At 45.7% G+C, this 22,384-nt stretch overlaps 1 protein-coding gene across 1 annotated transcript; it reads right to left on the bottom strand.

Moving 5' to 3' along the window:
- Positions 1 to 2,533: 2,533 nt before the first annotated feature.
- On the bottom strand, positions 2,534 to 17,713 carry LOC137438434 (pro-opiomelanocortin). Its single transcript, XM_078767882.1, has 3 exons — positions 17,655 to 17,713; positions 3,422 to 3,505; positions 2,534 to 3,240 (listed from the first exon to the last, which is right to left on the bottom strand). Exons 2-3 carry the CDS (start codon positions 3,503 to 3,505, stop codon positions 2,863 to 2,865), a joined length of 462 nt encoding a protein of 153 aa, XP_078624008.1. The 5' UTR covers positions 17,655 to 17,713; the 3' UTR covers positions 2,534 to 2,862.
- Between the last annotated feature and the right edge of the window lie 4,671 nt (positions 17,714 to 22,384).

Consider the following 22,384-nt stretch of genomic DNA (forward strand, 5'->3'; position numbering starts at 1 on the left):
GCGTCGGCTGGAGTGGTGTAAAGCTTGCCACCATTGGAGCAGTGGAAAAGCGTTCTCTGGAGTGATGAATCATGCTTCACAATCTGGCAGTCCGATGGACGAATCTGGGTTTGGCGGATGCCAGGAGAATGCTACCTACCCGAATGTATAGTGCCAACTGTAAAGTTTGGTGGAGGAAGAATAATGGTCTAGGGTTGTTTTTAATGGTTCGGGCTAGGTCCCTTAGTTCCAGTGAAGGGAAATCTTAACGTTACAGCATAACATGACATTCTAGATGATTGTGTACTTCCAACTTTGTGGCAACAGTTTGGGGAAGGCCCTTTCCTGTTTCAGCATGACAATTCCCCCATGCACAAAGCGAGGTCCATACAGAAATGCTTTGTCAAGACCGGTGTGGAAGAACTTGACTGGCCTGCACAGAGCCCTGACCTAAACCCCATCAAACATCTTTGGGATGAATTATAATGCCGACTGTGAGTCAGCCCTAATCGCCCAACATCAGTGCCCGACCTCACAAATGCTCTTGTGGCTGAATGGAAGCAAATTCCCACAGCAATGTTCCAACATCTCGTGGAAAGCCTTCCCAGATCAATAGAGGCTGTTATAGCAGCAAAGGGGGGACCAACTCCATATTAATGCCCATGATTTTGGAATGAGATGTGTGATGTTCAGGTGTCCACATACTTTTGGTCATGTAGTGTATTTTAACTTCCAGTACGTTTGCAGTCACTACGAATGGATTAGTGTTATGATTAGATTTACGATAATATTAACGTTACATTTCGAAAATGATATTACCATTAAAAAACCAAGGCGAATTCCTTACTTCCTCAGTTATTAATATTCGTGCTGAACAACGCTCATCATTGATTCATGAACCATACACTGCTTCAATCCACTAACTTTGTATTCATAACATTGGGATTAAAGTGTGATGGTTATTTTTACTCTATCTATATAATAATAGCGTAAGGACTCGACTTTGTTATCCCTTTTACGCCACACCCAGTGACCCGATGCCCACGGCACAAATGGATTTACGATCTACGAACCGCGCTCTTTGTTTATCACGTACAGCCATACTCGAAAAAACTGAATTAGCCGACGTTGGGGCCCAAAAGCATCCGATTAACTGCCAATACGACGCCATCTTACGGCGCCATCGTATTGGCGTCTGCTGGGCGAAGGCGAAGCAAGCCGTCCGCTGATTGGACAGGCGAAGGCGAAAGCAAGCCGTCCACTAAGTGGACAATCCAGAGCATGCATTTGTGCCGGTGTCGGCGATCGTTGTTCATATACGCACTCTTCATTCTCATCTTTCTTCCTAACTCTTACTCGGACAAGCAAATCCCCTATGCCATCCATAATGGTACACTCTATCCATACACCACATCCTCCCTTCCGTGGATGTTCCACGGGTTTCGACTAGTCTATATAATAATAGCGTAAGGACTCGACTTTGTTATCCCTTTTACGCCGCACCCAGTGACCCGATGCCCACTGCACTAATGGATTTACGATCTACGAACCGCGCTCTTTGTTTATCACGTACAGGCATACTCGAAAAATCTGAATTAGCCGACGTTGGGGCCCAAAAGCATCTGATTAACTGCCGATACGACGCCATCTTACTACGCCATCGTATTGGCGTCTGCTGGGTGAAGGCGAAGCAAGCCGTCTGCTGATTGGACAGGCGAAGGCGACAGCAAGCCGTCCACTGAGTGGACAATCCCAGAGTGGTGCTATGCCGATTCCTATTACGAATCCATTCATTTTTCAAAAGTATATCGTAGCGTTGTCATTTAAGTAGATTGCAATAAATACGTTGTTCATATACGCACTCTTCATTCTCATCTTTCTTCCTAACTCTTACTCGGACAAGCAAATCCCCTATGCCATCCATAATGGTACACTCTATCCATACACCACATCCTCCCTTCCATGGATGTTCCACGGGTTTCGGCTAGTTATTATTATTACTATTACGAAAACGATAATACTGAAACGATACACTACTGTATTAAGAAACCTGGGCTTAATTTGTCCGAAGCGGTCCGGAGGTGAGGCATGCGGCCGAAGGCCTATACGTACTGTGTCGTTGGAAGAGACATAACACCGATGCTTTCGATATTTGATGGTCATTTTAACAATCGGTTTGTTTGTGTTACACACTGAATGAAAATCGTAAAGGTAGAGCATGGCGACTGTGATATACACAAGGTTCGACGATATGTTCGGCATGAACGGCATATAAATCAAAATGGCGGAGCATGGAGAGTCAGCCGCTGTACCGCCATAATGACATCAGACGTAATGACATCACCCTGTCATGTGACCATATCCTCAGCTCTGATTGGTATACGTTTGAGGGGACAGACATACATACATACAGACGGACAAACAATCTTCTAGACGGCTTTGCCCAATAGGCTATGCCGTAAAAATTACCGTACGGAATATCAATATATTTGCTGCATTGCTCAAATTGTGCAGGAAAATGATACAGTATGAGAAGACAGAATAATTAGTATGCACTCAATTTATTCATATAATAACGATGTGAAAAAGACAAAACTCCATGAGGTGGAGAGATAAATAAAGGAATGTATTACTTATGTTGTAGACACACATTTTCCAACACCTCAAGGTGGTGACAAGGATGGTCTCCATAACCTGCAGGCCCGAACCTAACAGAGATGCCAGTTCCGACACATCAAGTCATTTTAAACTTATATCTACAAATATCCACAAATGATGTAAAAATGTTGCACAAAACACTTCTTTGTGCCAAAACCATTGTCGATGAAACTTGTGGTTTTTGTTTCTTCCAACCAATTAGATATCTTCCATCTTGGTTTTCCTTCAAATATTCCGCAGATTGAACAAACCCGAATGAACTTCGCGCCGCTTCTTGGACGTTGTGGAACTGTCGTTGTTTCCACGGAACCAGATTTTGATGGGCCTCCTCTTCTTCCCGGAAGGCTTCCCCCAGCGGAAATGGGACATCGTGTATGGGCGCGCAAAGTTGCCCGGACGATCTATGGCGGAGCGTGGCCAGCGATGCCAATCCTCGAGGGCCTCACCAAGTTCCTTCACCCTTTCAGCCGTGAGTGGGGAAAAGTCCAATCGCTTTTCATGGGGCAGGAGCTTTCCTTTTCCCCGATGGGCCGAAGGCCACCCCCAACGAAATTGGGTCATCGTGTAGCGAGATGGATGGTCGGGGCCGCACAGGAAGCAAGGCTGAAGAAGATGCGGATCAGGGAAATGGGTGCAAGGAGACAAGGATGACACTGGGAATGCAGTTTTTCAGGAAAAATTGCACCAAAGGTTTCAACATTTTCAACTTTACTATGAAGGTGGCATTCTCAGGGAAGTGAATAATAGGGGATCCGAGGAGAGATCAAGCATGGTCGTTGCTCACCTGCATTGCGGAAGTTGCACTGCTGTTGCATGGAAGAAGCACCACCAGGAGGCAGAATACAATCAAAGTTGGAGTAGGTTTCATCTGGGCCACAAGACACAGCATTAGCCAGGTGAAGTTACAGTAACATGCATGTTCAATGGCATTTGAGTTTTGTCATCAGATTTTCACCAAAGCTTTATTATGTTAATACGGAGAAGGCAAATTCATCATTTTGCCTGAAGGTTAAAGGTCAGCATCACCGAAAATCATCAATTTTCATCCAATTGACCTGAAATTTAAATTTACCATGTGAGTTTTGCCATCAAATTTTCAACAAAGCTTTATTATGAGAATATAGAGAAGACAAATTCATCATTTTGTCTGAAGGTTAAAGGTCAGCATCACCGAAAATCATCAAGTTTCATCCAATTGACCTGAAATTTAAATTTACCATGTGAGTTTTGCCATCAAATTTTCAACAAAGCTTTATTATGAGAATATAGAGAAGGCAAATTCATCATTTTGCCTGAAGGTTAAAGGTCAGCATCACCGAAAATCATCAATTTTCATCCAATTGACCTGAAATTTAAATTTACCATGTGAGTTTTGCCATCAAATTTTCAACAAAGCTTTATTATGAGAATATAGAGAAGGCAAATTCATCATTTTGCCTGAAGGTTAAAGGTCAGCATCACCGAAAATCATCAATTTTCATCCAATTGACCTGAAATTTAAATTTACCATGTGAGTTTTGCCATCAAATTTTCACCAAAGCTTTATTATGAGAATATAGAGAAGACAAATTCATCATTTTGTTTGAAGGTTAAAGGTCAGCATCACCGAAAATCATCAATTTTCATCCAATTGACCTGAAATTTAAATTTACCATTTGAGTTTTGTCACCAAATTTTCAACAAAGCTTTATTATTATAATATGGATGACAAATTAATAATTTCGTCTAAAGGTTAAAGGTCAGCGTCACAAAGAATCATCAATTTTCATCCAATTGACCTGAAATTTAAATTCACCATGTGAGTTTTGCCATCAAATTTTCAATGAAGCTTTATTATGAGAATATAGAGAAGGAAAATTAATAATTTGTTAAAAGGTCAAAAGGTCAAAGGTCAGCGTACAAAAATCATCAATTTTCATCCAATTGACCTGAAATTCTAAGAATTTGCATATTGAGTAACTGAATTGTTTCACCAATTAAAAGCTAGAGGCTGATTTTTTTTTTTAGATCTAAAGCTCAAAGGTCAAGGCTGCGTAAAATCATCAATTTTCATTTGGTAATTTAAAAATAAACTGTTTTCGTTATTTTGAGCATATGGAAGAAGAAGAAGACGTCTAAATACAAACGGATGTGGACGGGCTTTGCATTTTCAGATGCTTTCTGGTTTCGCTTTGGAATACAAAATCTAAACGTTTAAGTCTTTCATCATGAACCCTAATTGTACCTAGGCCGTACCTGGAATTTAGTCATTATATCCAGGGGCTCTGGGCCTAACCTGGCAAATATACTTGGACCCTTTAATGTTCACATGACGTAGACAGGTTAATGACGTGCTTCTCCATGGAGCTCCTCCTGAGACTTGTTTACACCATGACATAGCAGTTACTGTAAGTGCCATTTGGAATTGAGCCATGAATTTGGGTCCATACCCACTCCGATGGTCATCGGGTAGGTGATCGGCGAGATTAAATGGCTTGAATACCCAGGGCCTATCGGGCAGTCACCTACACCTGCACACCTCTAAGAATAACCAATCCGTGCTTGGCATGTAAATTTTTGCTAATACACGAGCTCGTTCTTCAATCCGTTAAAATTCTCAACTGAAAATAACAAAATAAAAGTTTGTGGATATTTTCCTTTCCTTCACTCGGTCATATAGACATGTTTATATGATTCAAACTCTAGTGCAGAACACCACGTGCTCATGCATATAAGTTGTGAGTTGTTAGTCCAGCTCAACTGGACTTCAGTCTGGTGAGCTTATGCGATCGAGCAGTGTCCGTGGGTAAGTCGGTGAGTGAGTGAGTGCGTGAGTGAGTCAGTGTGAGTGAATCAGTGAGTGAGTCAGTGAGTGCGTGAGTCAGTGAGTCAGTGAGTCAGTCAGTCAGTGAGTCAGTCAGTCAGTCAGTGAGTGAGTGAGTCAGTGAATGAGTGAGTCAGTCAGTCAGTGAGTGAGTGAGTGAGTCAGTCAGAGTGAGTGAGTCAGTCAGTCAAAGTGAGTGAGTCAGTCAGTCAGTGAGTAAGTGAGTCAGTCAGAGTGAGTGAGTCAATCAGAGTGAGTGAGTCAGTCAGTCAGAATGAGTGAGTCAGTCAGAGTGAGTGAGTGAGTCAGTCAGAGTGAGTCAGTGAATGAGTCATTGAGTGAGTCACTCAGTGTGTAAACATTTCAATCATTATCGCTTGAACCCAAAACACGATTTTGATTAAACTTGGCCACAAGGTTCATATCTGAAGCCTAATGAAGGTGTATTGACCGCATCAAGATCTGCTCTCATTAAGGGGGTCTATGGGAGGGGGAGGGGGTAAGGGTTTGACCAACCAAAATAGGTATTTGCTCTCTTCTCTGAAAGTACAAACACGATTTTGATGAAACTTAGACAGAAGTTTCAAGGTGTATTGACCCCATCAAAATCTGCGCTCATTAAGGGGGTCTATGGGAGGGGGAGGTGTGTCTCTCCAAAATAGATAGTTGCTCTCTTTCCCGAAACTACAAACACGATTTTGATTAAACTTGGCCACAAGCTTCATATCTGATCCCTAACGAAGGTGTATTGACCACATCAAAATCTGCGCTCATTAAGGGGAGCTATGGGGGTGTTTTTGACCCCCTGAAAATAGGTATTTGCTCTCTTCTCCGAAACTACACAACAATTTCAATTAAAATTGAAATTGAGATCTCGCGAGATCTTGGAGACGGCGGCAGGGATTTTCGAAGCTCCACACGGTCTCCACGTTTTTCGAAGTTAAGTCTGTTCACAATTGTATTTTGTCGAAACTGTATTTATCTTTCGGTGTGTGAAGTTATTGTGTGCAACTTTGGTTGTTTCTCGGTGTTTATCTTTCATAAATTGATCGTCTGTTTGCCGTGTCGCGAGCAAGGCCTTGTACAGTGTGCACTGTACAACCTTGAGGCTTTGTTTTTCTCTCAGTGGTCCGTCGTTTGTGATCCAATAACTTTCGTTCTCTGTATTCCCAGTCTTTTCACCCATAGCCTACTTCCTTGTGTAAATCTCAACTCAAAAAAAAAAAAAAAAAAAAAAAAAAAAACATTTCCTTCTCTGTTCTCATTCGTTTATTCATTCTTATTCGTTCGTTCGTTCTTCGACCACGTGTTTCTCCCCCATTTCCCCAGATAGTTTTCACTCATTAACCTTCAATGTTTACACTTTCCCCTCAAGTTATGTATTCCGTCATATTTTATAACACCTTTTTCTTCTTCTTCTTTAAAAGGCTGCTTTCGACTTGCTCACCAAATCAATTCATCCCAAAAAAATATCCATCTCCTATAGTGCCTTTGTTCTACATTCCCTAAACTCTCCTGCACTCCATCCTCCATCCAGCGTCCTTAAACGTATTTTTAACTCGAAGGTCACAAGAAACTCATTTTGCAATAAATGTTCGTTTCCCATAAATCGTACACTTTCAAAAATCCAATCTCACCCCTCCCCTCCAAATCTTCCCCATAACCCCTCCCCTCCAAATCTTCCCCATCACCCCTCCCCTCCAAATCTTCCCCATCACCCATCCCTTTCAAATCTCCCCCCTTGCCCCTCCCTCCTAAACTACTCCCTCACTCCTCCCCGCCAAGACGCCCCCTCGCCCCTCCCCTCCTAGACTCCTGCCTCACCCCTCCCCTCCAAATCTCCCCCATATCCCATCCCTTTCAAATCCCTCCCCTTGTCCCTTCCCTCCCAAACTCCCCCCTCACCCCTCCCCTTCAAATCTCCCCACCCTCATTGCTTCTCAATTTCCCTCCGCTCACTCCCCCTCCTCAAAGCGTCCTCCCCGCTTCTTCCCCCTTCAAACTCTCACCTCCATCTCCCCCAACCTTCTGCCTCGCTCTTCCCCCTCCTCAAATAACACCTCATTGTGGCTCACCCAATCACCATCAAACCTTTTGTCCGCCCCATCCTTCCCTTTCTCCGAGCTATTCTGAAATCTCTGACACACCTTCAACAGCTCTCCCTACCTCTTCCACCTCTTCCACATCTTACCCTACCCCTCCTCCCCCCTGTTCTGTATCTGATGCTCCCCCTTCCTCTTCATTAACGGTATGGACCTCAAACATCCGGGGCCTTCGTTCAAACTTAACTGATCTCTCCATACAGGTTGCTTCTGTCAAACCAGACGTGATCTGCTTAACAGAAACTTTCCTCCTTTATGATGTCTCTGATTCCATAGTATCTCTCCCGGGCTACTCCCTCCTCCGGTATGATAGACCTGAGCCTCGTCCTGGAGGCGGGGTTGCTATCTTTATCAAAAACTCTCTTCCTCACTCGCCCTGCACTGCACTCTCTCCACCTCACCCCCAGGAATACCTCTGGCTACGGCTTCCCCTTCGCTCCCACCTCTTGTTCATATGTGTGTTGTACCGTCCACCAAACAGTGATGACTCCATCTACATCTCGCTGTCTGATGATATGGACAAACTTCTATCTACTCATCCCAACTCTCTCTTCCTCATATGTGATGATTTCAACTGTCATCATGCCAGTTGGCTGGGTGTGGGTACCTCTCTCACCAGCCATGGCTCCTCAGCAAAGGACTTCTGCGACTCACTGGGACTGACACAATCTGTCAATTTCCCGACCCGGATCTCAGTCAACGGAACATCTTCTCTTCTGGACTTGGTTATGACTAACTTCCCTGAAAATGTCTGCTGCTCTTCTTCTGCTCCAATCGGATCATCTGATCATGTCCTTGTTAAAGTGGACATCTCTCTGACCATCCTCAGGGAGCCTGCTCAGCGTCGACGAGTCTGGCATTTCACTCAGGCCAACTGGCACGGTCTTCAAGCAGCCATCAATCATCTGGACTGGTCTCCCATCTCTACCACCTCTGACATCAACTCATCCTGGGAATTCTTCCAAAGTAAATTGCTCTCTCTCATGCACAGATTTATCCCATCTCGTCTTCAGTTGTCATACCCTTCCTCCCGTCCATGGTACACGGAATCTTGTGGTGAGGCTGTTGCCCAGAAACAACTTGCCTTCGTCTCCTGGAAAGCAAATCCAACGGAAGGAAATCTCATTTCCTTTCACAAAGCCCGAAACAAGTGTGTGTCCACCGTCAGGAGAGCCAGGAAACAATATCTCTCCGTTCTCAAGACCGAACTCTCTTATCTGTCTCCCTCTTCCAAATCCTGGTGGCGTCTGGTCAAATCCGTTTCTGGTGTTTGTTCCCCCTCCATCCCCTCCCTTACCTCAAACGGCTACACAGCTGACTCCGCACGTGAAAAAGCTGAATGCCTCAACTCTGTGTTTGCCTCTAAATCTTGTGTCCCAAACCCATCCCTCTCTGTACCCACCATACCCAGTCGTACCCTGCTGCTCCTGGACTCCGTGTCCTTTCCTCCTGACAAGGTGGAAAAGTTTCTGTCAACCCTCGACTCTGATTCTGCAACTGGACCCGACGGCATCAGCCCACGGGTCCTAAAATCCTGCTCTGCTGCTCTATCTCACCCTCTCTCTGTTCTCTTCACCCTCTCTTTTGCTCAAGGTCAACTGCCATCTGCTTGGAAATCAGCCAACATCACCGCTTTGCACAAAAAAGGTGCAAAAACAGATCCTAGAAACTACAGACCAATCAGCCTTCTCCCAATTATCAGCAAAGTCATGGAATCCATCATTGCTTCTGATATGAAATCTTTCCTCTTCTCCAATGGCTTGATCTCTGATCATCAATTTGGTTTCAGACCAGGTCACTCTACTCTGGACATGCTGCTTCTGCTGTCTCAACAATGGATGGAGGTCCTCAATGCCAAACAGGAAATTAGAGCTGTCTCCCTCGACATATCACGTGCCTTCGACACGGTCTGGCACCCCGCTCTGCTCACCAAACTCTCCTCCTTTGGTATCCATGGAAATCTCCACGCATGGCTGGCGGACTTCCTCTCTAGTCGTCGTCAACGTGTGGCCCTGAATGGGTTTCTCTCATCTCCTCTTCCTGTTCAGGCTGGGTTCCCCAAGGCAGTGTTCTGGGCCCCGTGCTTTTTCTGGTCTTCATCAATGATCTCTCTGACTCTCTCGAAAATCCTCTCTATCTCTTTGCTGATGACTCCACTCTCTGCCGCTCCATTCCTCTTCCCTCAGATCGGCAATCTGCTGCCTCCTCACTCTCTGAAGACCTGGACAAAATCACAGACTGGTCAAACAAGTGGAACATGTCTTTCAATCCTGACAAATCTCACACTCTTACTATGTCTCTCCGAAAAGATCGACTGGACAACCCTCCCATCTACTTTCTCAACAATCCTCTCCAAGAAGTTCTGTCGCTCAAGATTTTGGGTCTCACTATCTGCCATGATCTTTCTTGGGAAAACCACATTTCCAAGCTGGCCTCCAAAGCCAGTCGCCGACTGGGCATCCTCCGTCGTGCGAAGTCCTTCCTCGGCACACCTGAGCTCCTCACCACATACAAGGCTTTCATCCGCAGCTCAATGGAATACTGTTCTCCCCTATGGGCCGGTGCTCCTGCCTCACACCTAGCTCGGCTTCACGCTGTTGAAACCAAAGCTTTCAGAATTATTGGAATCTCCCGCGATGAAGCTATCTCTGAGGGCCTTTCACTCACTCACCGCAGGCAGGTAGGTGGTCTTTCTGTCTTCTACCGACTCCTCTCCGGCCTTGCACCCCCAGCTCTCTCTGTGCTCTGTCCCCCAAATATTCCTACAGGTCGCACAAGATCTGCCAGCAACCCTCTGATGGTTAAACTGCCGAAATCTCGGCTCTCCGCTCACCTTCACTCTTTCATTCCTCTTTTCTCCCGCCTCTGGAACAAACTCCCTCACTCCCTTCAATCCCACTCCTCCCTCCAGGTCTTTAAAACAGCTGTTCACCACCATCTCTTATCTTCCCCCATCCAAAACCTTGATCTTTTCTACCCCCGCTAATTCACCCCAGATCCACCTTGTTTGAAATTCCAACTTCTTTCCTGGAAGTCCTGGCAGTGTCCATATGTTTTATACCTCTCCCACTGCCCCCTTCCCACGCCCCCCCCCCCCCCCAAAGCCCTCGCCCTCTCTCAGATCTCTCGATGTCTCCATGTCTCTCGGTCCCTGCTCTCAAATGTTGTGTTTGTGCCCTTCCCCCTCTCTCCCCATCTTGTCTACCGCTCCCTATGTTATATGTTTTATGTGTCGGTTTGTCTTTCTGTGTGATTAATGTTCGCTCTTTCACGAGCCTCGATATTGTATACAAAAAAAAAAAAAAAAAAAAAAAAAAAAAAAACTTGAACACAACCTTAATTTCCCGTGATGTACCAAAGTTTGTTCACGGCATTAAAAATATCAGGGTCTGAGGGGTTTGTGGGGGGTTTGAGTAACTGTTGCTCCTGATCCAGGTGAGTTTCAGGACCCGCGGCCCTATTTTTACAGTTTAGAAATAGGGGCAATATCCCTGGGCGCTCACCTGCTGGAATAAAGCAGTATACGACCACACCGACTGAAGGTATTTTAAACAGTATCGCGGTATTTTAAACCAATTTCAATGGTTGCTAGGAGGCAGGGCAGCATGTACAATCATACTATGACATAATCATAAGACTTTAAACAAACCAAAAAATTAAATATTTTGGGGGGAAACCCACCACCCTCCTCTCGACCCCTTCAGAACCTGATGTTTCTAATATTGTGAACAAATATTGGGACATCACAGGTGATGAAGGTTGTCGTCAAGTTTCATCGAAATCATGCTTGCAGTTTCAGAGAAGAAAGCAAATACCTATTTTGGAGGGTCAAACCTGGACCCACTTTGACGCCTGGTAGACTCACTAAGACCGCCATTTTTTAAATGTCGTGAACAAGGTTGAGTTGCAACATACCAAATACCATATGTGCCAAGTTTGGGATTATCAGCGGTTTCAGAGAAGAAAGCAAATACCTATTTTGGAGGGCCAAACCTGGACCCACTTTGACGCCTGAAAGACTCCCTTAGACCGCCATTTTTTTAATGTCGTGAACAAGGTTGAGTTGCAACATACCAAATACCATATGTGCCAAGTTTGGTCACAATCCGATCAGCGGTTTCAAAGAAGAAAGTAAATACCTATTTTGGAGGGCCAAACCTGGACCCACTTTGACGACTCCCTTAGACCGCCATTTTTTAAATGTCGTGAACAAGGTTGAGTTGCAACATACCAAATATCATATGTGCCAAGTTTCGTCACATTCTGATCAGCGGTTTCAGAGAAGAAAGTAAATACCTATTTTGGAGGGCCAAACCTGGACCCGGTTTGACGCCTGGAAGACTCCCTTAGACCGCCATTTTTTAAATGTCGTGAACAACGTTGAGTTGCAACATACCAAATATCATATGTGCCAAGTTTCGTCACATTCTGATCAGCGGTTTCAGAGAAGAAAGTAAATACCTATTTTGGAGGGCCAAACCTGGACCCACTTTGACGCCTGGAAGACTCCCTTAGACCGCCATTTTTTAAATGTCGTGAACAAGATTGAGTTGCAACATACCAAGTACCATATGTGCCAAGTTTGGTCACAATCCGATCAGCGGTTTCAGAGAAGAAAGTAAATACCTATTTTGGAGGGCCAAACCTGGACCCACTTTGACGCCTGGAAGACTCCCTTAGACCGCAATTTTTTTAATGTCGTGAACAAGGTTGAGTTGCAGCATACCAAATACCATATGTACCAAGTTTGGTCACAATCCGATCAGCGGTTTCAGAGAAGAAAGTAAATACCTATTTTGGAGGGCCAAACCTGGACCCACTTTGACGCCTGGTAGACTCCCTTAGACCACCATTTTTTAAATGTCATGAACAAGGTTGAGTTGCAACATACCAAATACCATATGTGCCAAGTTTCGTCACATTCTGATCAGCGGTTTCAGAGAAGAAATTAAATACCTATTTTGGAGGGCCAAACCTGGACCCACTTTTACGCCTGATAGATTCCCTTAGACCGCCATTTTAAAATCTTGTGAACAAGGTTGAGTTGCAACATACCAAATATCATATGTGCCAAGTTTGGTCACAATCCGATCGGCGGTTTCGGAGAAGAAGCTGCAAGTGTTTATGGATTGACGGACGGACGGACGACGCGTCATCGCATAAGTTCCCGGGAAGTACGTTCAAGGTGAGCTAAAAATCAATGTGAATGAAACTTTGGTCAAAAACACCAATACCAATAGTTGCACAACCCGAAACAACAACCTCGTTTGCAAAACCATTCATGATTTATACTTATTTTCACAAAGATTGCAAAACGCAAAATCATCTATCAGACCTTATAATCATGAGTAAAAGGGGCGACAGGTGAACTCTCAGTTGTGGAACAGAAATGGAGCAGGTACGAGAGGGAAGACAATCTGAAGCTCAAAAGAGGAAGAGGAAGGTGAAGAGCACACAATGTCGCAAATGAGATGCCAGAAACCATCGAGTTGATGCCCTGGGTCAGCATGGAGGAAATATAACCATGTGTGCTGCCATTTCTGGAGATGGTCCATATAGCCAACACAGGCCCATATAACACAGCATGTCTGCTGGTGTTCCGAGATTCAACGCATGAGTCTTATCTCCCAGGAAGAGACATAGAAGGGCTAGAGCTTTTCTTTCTTTTTTTGTATACAAGATCGAGCCTCGTGTAAGAGCTAACATTAATGACAAAAAAAACAAACTGACACATAAGACGAAATAATGGGAGCGGGAGACAAGATGGGGAGAGAGGGGGAAGCACACATGTACAACATTTGAGAGCAGGAACATCAAGAGATCTGTGGGAGGGAGAAGGCTTGGGGGGAAAGGACATGGGAAAGAGGAGTGGGGTATAAAACACATGGACACTGCCAGGACTTCCAGGAAAGAAGTCGGAATTTCAGAAAAGTGGATCTGGGGTGAATGAAATCTGGCCTCCAAAGCCAGTCGCCGACTGGGCATCCTCCGTCGTGCGAAGTCCTTCCTTGGCACACCTGAGCTCCTCACCACATACAAGGCTTTCATCCGCAGCTCTATGGAATACTGCTCTCCCCTCTGGTCTGGTGCTCCTGCCTCACACCTAGCCCGTCTTCACGCTGTTGAAACCAAAGCATTCAGAATCATTGGAATCTCCCGCGATGAAGCTAACTCCAAGGGCCTTTCACTCACTCACCGCAGGCAGGTTGGTGGTCTTTCCGTCTTCTACCGACTCCTCTCTGGCCTTGCCCCCCCAGCCCTCTCTGGGCTCTGTCCCCCAAATATTCCTACAGGTCGCACAAGATCTGCCTGCAACCCTCTTATGGTTAAACTGCCAAAATCAAGACTTTCTGCTCACCTTCACTCCTTCATTCCTCTTTTCTCCCGCCTCTGGAACAAACTTCCTCACTCTCTTCAATCCCACTGCACCCTCCAGGTCTTTAAAACAGCTGTTCACCACCATCTCTTATCCTCCCCCATCCAAAACCTTGATCTTTTCTACCCCCGCTAATTTCGGTCCCCTTGTGTTTTATACCTCTCCCCCCCGCCCTCCCCCTCCCACGCCTCCTGCCCCCAAGCCCTCTCCCTCCCACACTTCTCCCTCCTCTCAAATGTTGTGGTTGTGTGCTTCCCCTTCTCTCCCCATCTTGTCTTCCGCTCCCTCTTTTTGTGTGTTTTGTTTGTCTGGTTGATTTGTTTGTGAAATAAATGTTAGCTCTTTCACGAGCCTCGATTCAGTATACAAAAAAAAAAAAAAAAAAATTAACGGGGGTAGAAAAGATCAAGGTTTTGGATGGGGGAAGATAGGAAATGGTGGGGAACAGCTGTTTTAAAGACCTGGAGGGAGGAGAGGGAATGAAGAGAGTGAGGGAGTTTGTTCCAGAGGTGGGAGAAAAGAGGAGTGAAGGAATGAAGATGAGGAGAGAGTCTTGATTTTGGCAGTTTCACCATAAGAGGGGTGCAGGCAGATATTGTGCGACCTGTAGGAATATTTGGGGGACAGAGCACAGAGAGAACTGGGGGAGCAAGGCCGGAAAGGAGTCGGTAGTATACAGAAAGACCACCAACCTGCCTGCGGTGAGTGAGTGAAAGGCCCTTGGAGTTAGCTTCATCGCGGGAGATTCCAATGATTCTGAACGCTTTGTTTTCAACGGCGTGAAGCCAAGCTCGGTGTGAGGCAGGAGCACCAGCCCAGAGGGGAGAGCAGTATTCCATTGAGCTGCGGATGAAAGCCTTGTATGTGGTGAGGAGCTCATGTTTGCCAAGGAAGGACTTCGCACGACGGAGGATGCCCAGTTGGCGACTGGCTTTGGAGGCCAGCTTGGAAATGTGGTTTTCCCAGGAAAGATCATGGCAGATAGTGAGACCCGAAAGCTTGAGTGACAGTCCTGCTTGGAGAGGATTGTTCAGAAAGTAGATGGGAGGGTTTTCCAGACGGTCTTTTCGGAGAGACATAGTAAGAGTGTGAGATTTGTCAGGATTGAAAGACATGTTCCACTTGTTTGACCAGTCTGTGATTTTGTCCGGGTCTGCAGAGATTGAGGAGGCTTTAGACTGCCGATCTGAGGGTTGAGGTATGAGCGGCAGGGAGTGGAGTTTGCCCTACTAAGGGAGAGTGAGTTTGCCCTCAGGTAGCACGGGTTTGCTTTCAGGGAGCACGAGTTTGCTCTCAGAGAACTCGAGTTTGCTTTGAGGGAGCACGGGTTTACTCTCAAGAAGCAAGGGTTTGCTTTCAGGGAGCACGGGTTTGCTCTCAGGGAGCGCGGGTTTGCTTTCAGTGCGCACGGGTTTGCTTTCAGGGAGCACGAGTTTGCTCTCAGGGAGCGCGGGTTTGCTTTCAGGGAGCACGGGTTTGATTTCACGGAGCACGGGTTTGCTTTCAGAGAGCACGAGTTTGCTCTCAGGGAGCACGAGTTTGCTCTCAGGGAGCACGGGATTGCTCTCAGGGAACACGGGTTTGCTGTCAGGGAGCAGGAGTTTGCTCTCAGGGAGCACGAGTTTCAGAGAGCCCTCAGGGAGCACGAGTTTGCCCTCAGGGAGCACGAGTTTGCCCTCAGGGAGCACGGGTTTGCTTTCAGGGAGCACGAATTTGCTCTCAGGGAGCACGAGTTTGCTCTCAGGGAGCGCGGGTTTGCTTTCAGTGAGCACGGGTTTGCTTTCAGGGAGCACGGGTTTGGTTTCACGGAGCACGGGTTTGCTTTCACAGAGCACAAGTTTGCTCTCAGGGAGCGCAGGTTTGCTTTCAGTGAGCACGGGTTTGTTCTCAGGGAGCACGACTTTGCTCTCAGGGAGCACGGGTTTGGTTTCAGGGAGCACGAGTTTGCTCTCAGGGAGCACGAGTTTCAGAGAGCCCTCAGGGAGCACAAGTTTGCCCTCAGGGAGAACGAGTTTGCCCTCAGGGAGCACGAGTTTGCCCTCAGAGCACGAGTTTGCCCTCAGGAAAGGCCGAAGGGAAATGAACTTTGCGCTTCTTGAATCAAGTTGTTTATTGCCAATGAACACAAATGGAGACCGGTTGTGGTTTTAGTTGCTTTGTTTTCTTCAAAGGAGCGAGGCTCATGGAAGAGCAAGAAAGTTTGCAAACAGAGTGAAACTTGAAAACAGGTTTTATTGCTTTGAAAAAGCACCTGGAAACCTGTAACAGAGCGATGAGAATTGAGAAGTATATCTGTCTCACTCAAAAGGTAGTGAGACAGATATAGACAGGTGTGTGCGACATTGCGTGACGTCACGTGCGTGTGACGTTCTATTGCTTCGGGCAGGTGTATTGTGTGAATCAGTCCTCAACTAAATGTTCCCTTTCGGGATAGACCTTTACACCGTCACGACGTCCATGGAAAAGTCCCAACATGTCCGCTAAGGAATTGCGTAAAGATATCTGTCCGCAACCTTGAGCCAAATCAGATTTTGCTGGGAATGACATCGACAAGCACAATATTACTGAACTATTGTCCAATTCATAATTACACTTCGGTACTATTAATTAGATCCTCAACATCCCTAGTTATTCTCACCTTGTGCGGTTAGCTGGAGAGAGATATTTTTGGCCAAGTCTTTCACGAACCGGTTGACCAGGACTGACGTTCGACTGGAGCTCATTTTGGCAGGAATTGTGCAAAAAAAATTTTACTTGTTCTTTGTACTCCCAATAACTAACCTACTCTTCGTCTAAAAAAAAAAAACAGGGATCTTTACTGTTCAACAACTAATTCTTGCAGACGGGACCCGCTCAACGCACGGACGAACATCAATAGGTTGGCAACCATTGCGCACGCTTGATGGACGGTACGACCTCGTGCATTGAATTACCTCTGCGTCATCCTACCTAACAGTTTGGGTACACCTGTACCGGTAGTTTTGAAAGATAAGTATAAATTCCCCAAAAGTGGATCTTTGATCTGCAATTGAGCCAAGACTAGAATTGATGAAACTGACATTTCCTTTTTACTTTTGTCACTAATTCAAAACTTTTCCAACTTTAACTCAACACTCTCCTTTGTATTATTCTTCCACAGGATATGAACTTATGGCTGAAGCATCATCAGTCTCACCCATGAATTACAAACACCGGGGAGATGCCCAACACACCTGCCTACCTGTTCGAGCTCGTTTTACCTTTTGACATGCAAATTGTGCCAGAAAGTAACTTTGAAGATTCCATATAAATCAGGTTGGATTTAAAATGTTGGGTAAAGATATACAGTGGTGTATATAGATTGAAGAGGGTTTCGACACAACTACAAACTGCCGTTCTGGAGCTTAGCGTGCAGGTGGGCATCAAAGATCCCTCGACGGCTCTCGACGGAAGTAGGTGAGTTATCACCGGCATCCTGAACAAATTTACATTCGAACATCAGTTTGAGTTTGTGCTCTTTCACGAGCTTCGATCTTGTATACAAAAAAAACCAAAGAAAAAAAAATTAAATCACTCCTGGCCATCCCGCTCGTGAAAGACTGACAAAATATGTTTGTTGGGGTTGACCCTATAAAACGGGAATTATAATTAACAGTAGTCGTACTAATAGTTGTAGTATTTCCACTTGTAAGTGCATTTGCTATCTCTTTGTAAAATACATAATAAGTTGTACTTTCAAACAATCGGTCGCACTCACCTCGCTCTTCCACTCGATGTGTGTCCTCACTCACTTCAACCACCGGATTCGCGCGCTTTATATATATACGAGTCTCAGCCTCGAGGAAGATGATTCCGTCTCCATAACTTCCTCCAATCCACGCACAATCCTCGCCTTGCTCACATCCTACCCCCTCCCATTCCCAACCCCTCCACCTGTCCGGAGCTGAGCGTTCTTTAAACACCGTGGACATTCGAGTCGAGGAATCCCGCAGCACAGGTAGCACAGGTACGCTTTTACTAGCTCGGAGAGACTGAACCTCAGTTACATTAATAAACAAGAACAGCACTCGTTGGAGCGCATACCTCCCCCAAGTATGAAAAGTTTAGGTTTTGTATCCCACCAATCGGCCGGATCTGGATTCCGACCTGAACCAAAATATAATCGGCTTGTTCTTGTCACCTAAACAACTCGTCCACCAAGTTTAGTCATAACTCGTCCAAAACGTTTTGAGATATCATGTTAAATATATAATTAAATGAAGAGCAGAGATATATAGTGGTATATATAGAGTTATATCGTTTTGGCCCCCGTCTATCAATGGTGAAGAATCACTTTTAAAAATTCGAGTATCCGGATCTGGACGTAAAAGGTCTAAATTATAAAAGGTCTTAAGGCTCTAGGGGCCTAAGTGGTCTAAAGAGTCTTAAAAGGTCTAACAACCAAAGGGGTCGAAAGAGTCTTAAAAAGGTCTAAAAATCAATGGGGGCGAAAGGTCTAAACTCTAAAGGGTATGTTCCAACAGTATTTTTACAGGTCAAAAAAGTTTAACGAAATTTAAAGTGTGTAAAAGTCTTCAGGGGGTCTAAAATGGCTGAAAGGGATCAAGGGTCTTAAAAGGTTCAAAGGGTCTAAAATGTTAAAAGGGATCTAAACGGTCGAAGGGGTACAAAGGTATAAATGTTTAAAAGGTATGTTCCAATAATACATAATTAATAGATGTAGTCAAGGTTCAATAATACGTAATTAATAGACGTAGTCAAGGTTCAAGAATACGTAATTAATAGACGTAGTCAAGGTTCAATAATACGTAATTAATAGATGTAGTCAAGGTTCAATAATACGTAATTAATAGACGTAGCCAAGGTTCAATAATACGTAATTAATAGACGTAGTCAAGGTTCAATAATACGTAATTAATAGACGTAGTCAAGGTTCAATAATACGTAATTAATAGATGTAGCCAAGGTTCAATAATACGTAATTAATAGACGAAGTCAAGGTTCAATAATACGTAATTAATAGACGTAGTCAAGGTTCAATAATACGTAATTAATAGACGTAGTCAAGGTTCAATAATACGTAATTAATAGACGTAGTCAAGGTTCAATAATACGTAATTAATAGACGTAGTCAAGGTTCAATAATACGTAATTAATAGACTTAATAGACGTAGTCAAGGTTCAATAATACGTAATTAATAGACGTACCCCGGTACACCTCACGTTCAAACAGTATGTAATTAATAGACAGTCGTATGGGTCGACCGAGGCTTCACCTCGATGAGAATTAACCAGCTACCTGAGTTTTCCATTTTATATACAATACTAGCAGAAGTACCTGGCATTGCCGGGTGGGGGAGGGGAGGGGAGGGGGAAGGGGGGGGAGGGGAGGGGGAAGGGGGGGGAGGGGAGAAGAGGGGGGGGGAGGGGAGAAGAGGGGGGATGGGAGGAGAAGGGAGGAGAGGAGAGGGGGGAGGGGGAGGGGAGGAGAGGGGGAGGGGGAGGGGAGGAGAGGGGGAGGGGGAGGGGGGAGGGGAGGAGAGGGGGGAGGGGGGAGGGGGAGGGATGGGAGAGGAGAGGGGTGGGAGGGGGAGGGGGAAGGGGAGGGGGATGGGTAGGGGGGAGGGGGAGGGGGGAGGGGAAGGAGGGGGGAGGGGAGGGGGGAGGGGGAGGGGGAGGGGTAGGGGAGGGGGAGGGGGGAGGGCGCGCGAATCGTCGAATCAGCGCGCTGCTCTGCCACCGATTCAGATTCCATGTATAATATTCCTCGCTGAAAAAAAATATGGATCTAAAGATGAAAGAAAAAAAAACCTATGTGGTGTGAATGGCAATGTTCCTCGCTGAAATGTGAAAAAACACAATCGCGCGGCAAGGAACATCATGTGATCGCTCTGAGCGATCGATTGCAACTCTGCGTCGTGTCGTGGGCGTGGCCAACGTGGCCTCATGCTCCCAGGTGATTGGCTAACTCGAGCTCGAGAGAGCCATAATGCGCTACGTTATGGCAAAAAATATGGATCTAATGATGAAAGAAAAAAAACCTATGTGGTGTGAATGGCAATGTTCCTCGCTGAAATGTGAAAAAACGCAATCGCTTTTCGCTCTGAAATACGTGCGAACGCGTAACTGAGTTAATGGCGGCAAGGAACATCACGTGATCGCTCTGAGCGAATCAGCGCGCTGCTCTGCCATTCCGGTCATAATATTCCTCGCTGAAATGCGCTGAGGTAAAAATATGGTAAAAAAAATATTATGAAATAAATATTATGCAGGGACACCTCATTGGCGCTCACTCGCCAGGTGTTATGTTACCTTGAAATTGAAAGTGAAGGAAAGTGAGAGGATTGCAAGTGGAGGAATAGTCTGATTGGTTGATATATATATATATATATATATATATATATATATATATATATATATATATATATATATATATATATATATATATATATATATATATATATATATATATATATTGTTACTGATCGCGGTTTAGATGTTATGATGGGCCGAGCGGATGGTCCAACCGCGACCGTTACAGGATCCCCGATTAGAACCCGATTTCACCCAAACGTTGGCCGGATCGCACCGCGGCTGCTCAATGAGGGAAAAGACTAAAACGACGAATGCAAAGAAGAAAAGGAATAAAACGAGAAGACGGACAGAAGAGTAATTGGATTTATTGTACACACACAAGCAAAAAGGAGCAATCAAGTTTATTTACAACACATAAGACGCAGGTGACACAGTGCAAATACTAGCTTACCTACAGACTTAATTAAATACCCAGGGACAGAACAAACAAAACAAACTCACGTACACAAGAAGGGTGGAAAGGCAGGAGGTGGATGGCTGGAGGGAGAGGAAAGGTCCAAGGGGGTCCTGCAGCACAACCGGCGCGTTTAGCAGCCGCCGTTCCTTCACGGCCCTGCTCCAAACCGCCGTTCAGGCCCCCAAGCTGCTGTTGTGGCTGCTGTGGACGTCGCGTGCTTTGCCAGGCCTTGTCCGACTCGTCTGGTCCAAACCCTCAACTCTTTCTTGGTCCACTCACTCTTTACCACCGACTCCTCACCGCAACCAATGCCACCAACTGACCACCACCACCGACTCCTCACCGCAACCAACTCAACCAACTGACCACCGACTCCACTGACTGACTCCTCACGACTCTCTCTGGCAACCGACTCACGACTCACTCGCGTGCGCGCCTTTTATAGCGCCTCCGGCGATTAAGCCGCCGGCCTTTTGGACACGCCCATCGGGGTGCTCACCTCGGCCCTGGTTGGTCGCGCGACCCTCTGGCTCCGCCCTTGATGACGACGGGCGGGCACGCCTTTCTTCCCCGACTCGAGCACATGTTCAATGGCGGTTTTGGAGGGGAGGTAATTGGTAATCGAGGCTTGGCAATGACGAAAGGGGATGTAGATTTTGGGGATGGGAATGAAAGGGGATCTATTCTCTTTCACTGGTGCAATGGAGTACTTCAATTAATGGGAGACACAGCCTTACCCTAAAACACAGAATAAGAGATAACTATCAAACAGGGGTATTCTATTACTTGGCTGACGTGTATGCTTGTGGACTAATTATGGGATGCCCTTTCACCTTTACACAGCTCCGGAGGCAGGGGGGCGCAGAATAAACAATAATCATCACCAATTTACCACAATACAACACAATCAAAAAAATACAGGCCTCATATCCGCAACACTGCACCCTCCTCCTCTTAGGCACGACCCGGGCCTACAACTTTTATTTAGTGTGACACGTAGGTGTAGTTCCCTCTACTTTTAACCTGACCCTGAGTGCGACAGTTTTAAAACATAAATAAATGTGTCCCGCTGCTCCATTGCACCCTGCCTAACAGACTTACGCCCACAGTTAACCGAATTGCGGAATGGTCTTCAAACTATACACTGACGGTGGAAGCATATTTACAATGGCGCTATTTTTATTTACAAAACTAACCCAGGACCTGTGATTGTTCTTTCTGGGGGGGAGACAGTCTGCTCTGCATCGACGCACCATTAAAGCACCCAACAACGCACCAATACAAGCACCCTCAAGCACTAATCGGTGCAGTCACCATAGTTCATCAGTGTTCAACAATAAAAAATAAAATCAACAACCCCTAACCCTGCAGGTGATCTCTTGCTCTTCAGCTCCCTCTGTTGGTTATTATATTTGGTCTTCCAGATGTTGTCATTCTTTTGCTTTGCTTACTGGCGGCCTATTTTCAATAAAGTGTGCCCAATGTGTCCTTTTTATTTTCTTTATTTATGGCCCACAGGGCCGACTACGTGTGGTTCACCTGTGGGGTATCGGTGCCCTGTGGCCAAGGTCCGCCAGCAAGATTTCGGGCCCTCATGGCCGGTTCCAGCAGAGGGGCCATGCCCCAACCCATGGGGTCCATAAGTGGTGCTCGGCCACAGACATGTGGTCCATAATGTGGTGCATCGATGCAGACAGCTGGTTCTGGGAATTTCG

The sequence above is a fragment of the Myxine glutinosa genome, chromosome 13, assembly GCF_964187855.1.
Source record: "Myxine glutinosa chromosome 13, kmMyxGlut1.1, whole genome shotgun sequence".
Classification (NCBI taxonomy): Eukaryota; Metazoa; Chordata; class Myxini; order Myxiniformes; family Myxinidae; genus Myxine; species Myxine glutinosa.

Coding starts and splice junctions, on each gene's coding strand:
- LOC137438434 (XM_078767882.1), bottom strand. CDS start 3,505: ATGAAACCTACTCCAACTTTGATTGTATTCTGCCTCCTGGTGGTGCTT. Junction 3,241..3,421: donor GTGCAACTTCCGCAATGCAG/GTGAGCAACGAC, acceptor CATCTTCTTCAG/CCTTGCTTCCTGTGCGGCCC.